General features: G+C 34.7%; 1 protein-coding gene across 1 annotated transcript; it reads left to right on the top strand.

Moving 5' to 3' along the window:
- The first annotated feature begins 296 nt into the window (after positions 1 to 296).
- LOC110729235 (9-cis-epoxycarotenoid dioxygenase NCED1, chloroplastic-like) lies at positions 297 to 3,063 on the top strand. Its single transcript, XM_021908950.1, has one exon. The coding sequence runs from the start codon at positions 850 to 852 to the stop codon at positions 2,653 to 2,655; it is 1,806 nt and encodes a 601-aa protein (XP_021764642.1). The 5' UTR covers positions 297 to 849; the 3' UTR covers positions 2,656 to 3,063.
- The last annotated feature ends 3,266 nt before the right edge of the window (positions 3,064 to 6,329 follow it).

Here is a 6,329-nt window from a genome sequence, read left to right as displayed (position 1 = left end):
CTAGCAGAGCTAGTCTAGTAGGAGAGTTTGCATTTCTTAACTAGGACGTTATGAGATCACATCCTACTAGAGGCACTTTGGGATGGAGATTTCGTTAACCTTTTCTTCCACTCTCAAAATGTCTAACACGTTAACCCGGGCCTAGAAGACCAGTGAAAGGTCTCGACTCGATAAACCCCTTCTCCTTAACATACATCCACACACACACACAACCCCCCCCCCCATAGATCAACATGCTAATATTCTCAAAGCAAAAGACAGTCCTCATTGTTGAATCTATAGTTGTATATGTGGATATTAAGGTACATACAAGTGGGGAGAATAAACATAGAGAAAGTGTCTCCTAAACTTACATTCACTTGAAACACAACTTCAAAAAAGTGCATAACAAACCATAAAATAATGAAAACCATATTATTATCAATACTATAAATAATTCAACTTAGAGAATAAATTTGAAAATTATACTCATCAAATCATACTTGTATAATAGAGTGGAAAGATAGAGTGAAAATAAAAAAGAAAAAGAAAATCAAAAAAGAAAGGGTAAGCGTGTCAAAATCCAAAGAGGCTAAGCCCCCACTCCTTTTCTTCCCATCTCCTGATAAAACTTATAGCATCAGTCATTTGATCGCATAGACTAACACGTGGTTATCTCTTACATGCCTTAATTGGGCCCCCTTTTCTCCTCTTCTTCCCTATATATTACCCCTTTCTCTCTCCCCACCTTTCAACAAATAACTAAACACAAATAACACAATTCCTCAACTTCTTTTCCTCCCATTTTTCTCAACATTTTTTCTCTCAAAAAATTGGAGCAAAAATTGCAAGAGTTAAAGGAGCTGAATCATGGCAACTGCTAGTAGTAGCAATTGGGTGTTACCAAAACCAAAAATTGGTTCATCAAAAAAATCAAAATCCCAATTTAATTTGGTAAATTCTTCACTTCAATTACCTTTACTAGACTCTCCAAAGAAAGCTTCATCTTCTAGTACAACAACCCAAACGCCCAAGAAAATTACCACTTTTCCTAAGGAAGTTAGGGACCCTTTTTTCACATCACCAAAAGATAACAATAATATATTTTCCAAACCGCATCCAAAACAATGGAATCCCTTCCAAAAGGCGGCCGCGGCGGCCTTGGATATGGTTGAGAAAGCCTTGAACTCTCATGAGAGTGAACAACCTTTGCCTAAAACCTCCGACCCGAGAGTCCAACTAGCTGGAAACTTCGCTCCGGTTCCGGAACAGCCTGTTCAGCAGAACCTTCTGGTAACCGGAGCGATTCCGGAATGTATCCGGGGAGTATATGTACGAAACGGGGCAAACCCGTTGTACGAGCCGGTTTCCGGTCATCATTTCTTTGACGGTGATGGTATGATCCACGCCGTCAAGTTTCATTCAGATGGTTCAGCAAGTTACTCCTGCCGGTTTACTGAGACTAATCGGTTTGTCCAAGAACGTGCTTTGGGTAGACCCATTTTTCCCAAGGCAATTGGTGAACTTCATGGTCATACCGGTATTGGAAGACTTGTATTATTCTATTCTCGTGCAATGTTTGGTCTTTTAGATCAAAATAACGGTATAGGGGTTGCCAATGCCGGAGTTGTTTACTTCAATGACAGACTACTAGCTATGTCCGAAGACGACCTTCCTTATCAAGTTAAGGTTACTTCTTCAGGAGACTTGGAAACTGTTGGTCGTTACGACTTTAATGGACAGCTGAAGTCTACTATGATTGCGCATCCTAAGGTAGACCCGGTTTCCGGCGAAATGTTTGCTTTGAGCTATGATGTTGTCAAGAAACCGTATTTGAAGTATTTCTGGTTCGCGGCTGATGGTACGAAATCTCCTGACGTTGAGATTGACCTTGGATCCGCCACTATGATGCACGATTTCGCAATCACGGAGAATAACATCGTGATACCTGACTCTCAGGTTGTGTTCAAGCTTCAGGAGATGATTGGAGGCGGTTCTCCTGTTGTTTTTGACAAGGAGAAAACTGCGCGGTTTGGAATTTTACCAAAGTATGCAAAAAACGCTGATGAAATTCAGTGGATTGATGTACCCGATTGCTTCTGCTTTCATCTGTGGAATGCGTGGGAGGAGCCCGAAACCGACGAGGTGGTTGTGATCGGATCCTGCATGACTCCCGCAGACTCCATTTTCAACGAGTCTGACGAGAATCTCTCCAGTGTATTATCAGAAATCAGACTGAACCGGAAAACCGGAATCTCAACACGCCGCGAAATCCTCCCAAGTTCAGAGAAAATGAACCTGGAGGCCGGTATGGTGAACAGAAATAACCTCGGGCGGAAAACCCAGTTTGCGTACCTCGCCATTGCTGAGCCATGGCCGAAGGTATCTGGGTTCGCCAAGGTTGACTTATTCACCGGAGAAGTCAAGAAATTCATGTACGGAGATGACAAGTACGGCGGCGAGCCTCTGTTTCTTCCTAGGAATGCTGATTCCGAAAGCGAAGACGACGGTTACATTCTCGCATTTGTTCATGACGAGATGAACTGGACATCAGAGTTACAGATTGTCAATGCCACAGATTTAGAGCTGGTTGCGACAGTCAAGCTTCCGTCAAGGGTTCCTTATGGGTTCCACGGTACTTTCATCCATGCTAACGATTTACAAAGGCAAGCTTAATCATCTGATTTGGTAAACAAACCCTATTTTATTTTAGTCCGCGAAGTTATCTACCAGAGGGATGTTTGCAGATAAGTCCCCGGAGATTCTTCATTTTGCAAAGATCGAGCTCGAAATCCTTTTTTATTAAGGAAAATCAGGCCATCTTTTTTTTTTTTTTCCTATTTATCTTAAGAAAAAACAGAAGGAAAGGTTTTGAGGGATCAGCTTGTAGCTTTTTGGATATATAGATGAAGCTCAGCTGGTTTCTATTGATTCTTTCACTCCTGTGCATGAAGTATATACTATAGTATTAGTTACTAATAAAAGTAAAGATTTGCGATGTACATTTTATCCACCTTGTATTACTCTGTTTCTGCGGCTCTGTTCAATTCGGGGTACCTTGTAATTATAGAAAATCTTCTTATATCACGCGTTAATTTCCCAATATTTTTTATATATTCAAAAGTTGCACATAATAATTATCAAAGGTAAATATATCCAATGGATTATGACGTATTGCCTTGGTATGATAAAATAACATCAATCTAAATTCTGGTTATTAAACAGATTTAAAGAATGACTACGTTTAGTGACATGTACTTAAACGACCACGTCCAACTTGTTTGAAATTGGACCTGAAAATCTCATCATTTACTTTATATATATGGTAACAAAATTGAGAGCTTACTACTTTTGTTGTTTCAATGTGTACTGATATTTTTATTGGGCATCAACTTAATCATATTATCTACTTTAAATCTTAAAAGAAAAAAAGAAAAAAAAAATCCATTTCATAATCACATGAATTATGTCGCAATACTTGCATACGGAGTATAATTTAAAATATCGAATAATAGAATAAATTATTGAAGGGAGTGATGATTGGGTTAAACAAGAGATATTGTAATTTGTTTGAGAAAATGGGATGTAATGTCACAAGATAAAACAAATGAACCTATCTAATCAAATAGAAATGCATAGAGTATATATATGTGATTGATTAGTTCACGTACATCATTAAGAATGACTGAGTAGTGCATCCAATAATTTTTTTTATTAGACAGTGACTTTATGATTACTATGTTTTTTATTTTCTTACAATATATTTTTGGCTTTTTTTGTTGCAATTAAAGTTAATGGAGCTGCAAATGCAATCATCCCCCACATCACATGGCAAATTTTGTTATGCGACGGCAGCCAATAATAAGTGCGCTGAAGGTTGCTAGAATTTTGCAATTTTCGTCTGTAATACGATGCAAAGGTCAATTTTGTTGTAAAAATGTAGGCTTTCACACAAACAATACATGACAAATAATGATCATGTATATATTTTGCTCATAATATAAACAAGGACAATTAGACGAATAAAATCGTCTACTTGTAACCAAGATCGTTGAGTAGCACCAATCATACATGCAACTCTTTTGGGCGTGTATGTTTCTATCAATCAAGTTGCATTTCTAGGAAGGTATAGAGAGAGTAGCAAATTATTCTATCCCTTCCTTCCCACTCGACCATAAATTGTATATTGAATTGACTAAAAAGCCAGATTTAAGGGTCGATTCGATGACTTAATGTTTGATTTGGACTTGACCAAAATAACATGATTTAATTTGGTTACATAATATCGATGAATTTTCTAAAACAAATGAATTGAATTTATTACGGGCAATTCAAAATGGTCATTGCCAACTCTATTGAACATACATGTATCTATCAATCAAGTTTAATTATTAGGAAGGTAGACTACTAGAGTGAGTAGCAAAAACTATGTACTATACCTAGCCTTTCTCCCCACCCTAACATGACAATATCGAATCAACCCAATGACCATTTCCAAACTAGCTGACTCACTGTTTCATGCCTCGATTTGGACTAAATAAAGAAAAATTACAAGATTGATGAATTTTTAGAAACAAATGAATTGAATTTACATAAAATAGGATCATACTTGACTTGACCTAATTTGGTAGGATCGTCAACAAAATATAATTCAGACTAAAATAGATTATACAATCTACATAATATTTCATGTTGTCTAGGGAGGGTTTCTTTATCTAATAGGGTCAAGCACGGCTCAATTCAATTCAGATTAAAATACATTACAACCTATTTCCTTTCCTTCTCAATTGCCTAAGCTAGTGTCCGGAGTTGAACCTCAATCGTAACTTTGTGTAGGGAAGGTTTGTATACCTGAAATCAACATAAACCAAACCTAAAAAAGGGTAAACCTATCAAAGTTGCATTGAATTGGTTAACACATAATCAGGTGACCACTCACAAAAACGATCATATTATATTATATTATAAGCAATCCAAGTGTAGTGTATGTAGTTGACTCTTTAAAAACTTTTATAACCTTTCTTTCCAATTTTAGTGCACTTTATTGATACGCACATAAATACAGTCAGAAAATATATAGTTGAACTGCATCAAAAAACACTTACATAGTACTCATGCATATTCCTTTGACAAATATTACAGGCTAAAACTTGCTTTAATCATGTCATTTCCTCATGATTACTAAGCACCACCCCCCCTCTCCCCAATCTCATTCACTTCCCCCTTTAATTTCCTTCCCCTAACCACCGCCAAACAAATAAAGCTATTTTAACTTTGATTTTATGTCAACGCCTCCACTATTTTGGTAGGTAAATGTTATTTAAACTATATCTTGTTGAATTATTATTATAAAGTTAATAAAGCAATTTTATTTACCTTTGTCCATTATACTAGATTAGGACTAGCGATTAGGAGTCATAGGACCACTTTCTTCTTATAGGAATTAAACTTTGTATTAGTTTTTTATTATATTATATCTTTTACTTTTTATTTTATTTTATTTTATTTGTGTGTCTTCTTGAAACAATTTTTATTTGGTCATTCACATTTAAATCTCTAGCACATAGGTTCATTATTTAGTTTTAAAGAAACTATTTTACATACCTTTCACACTTGGGATGAAATTCATCAACATCTCAATGTATACAAAATATATGATTTGTGTTTTTGGTGTGCGAAATTAATTTTAAAAGAGGCATTGAGTTTTATTAATTAAGTAAAGAAACAAATAATGATGGAGGATGTACCTTACAATAATAGTACCAGTAGATATCTTGTTTATGTTTTAAAGGAGAAAACTTGATATGGAATTCAATTTAATGAATTTTGTTTTCATTTTGTAACAAGATTTTATATAAGGTGTCCTTACTATTCCAAATTTATAAAAAAGCTCCACTATAGACTTTATACTCCTTTTTTTTTTACTTGTAAAAATTTACACGTGTTTCAATTAGTTTATAGTAGTAATAATTGACTGCTTTGTCATAATAATAATAATAATAATAATAATAATAATAATATAATATAATATAATATAATCTAATATATATATAAATAAAGTAGGCATATTTGGAGAGCATTGGGAGCGCCACATAAGAAAAGGTATATTTTCGACCAATCAAAAATTAGATTTTTATTTTATTTTAGAATTAAAAAAATCACTCGCCACCTAAACAAAAGTGACGAATAAAATTTTAAATTTTTGCCACGTAGGTAAAAACGACAAGTAGTAACTTATTAGGATTTTATTTATTTAAGAACACTAAATTTTATCATTTTTATTTGTAACAAAACTAAAAATTATCTTTAGATATTAGGATTTATATTATTTAAAAAACTAAAAATTATAT

The sequence above is a fragment of the Chenopodium quinoa genome, unplaced genomic scaffold (assembly GCF_001683475.1).
Source record: "Chenopodium quinoa cultivar QQ74 unplaced genomic scaffold, ASM168347v1, whole genome shotgun sequence".
NCBI classification, from domain to species: Eukaryota; Viridiplantae; Streptophyta; class Magnoliopsida; order Caryophyllales; family Amaranthaceae; genus Chenopodium; species Chenopodium quinoa.
The sequence above is the reverse complement of the archived record's forward strand: the minus strand, read 5'-3'. Positions and strand labels throughout refer to the sequence as shown.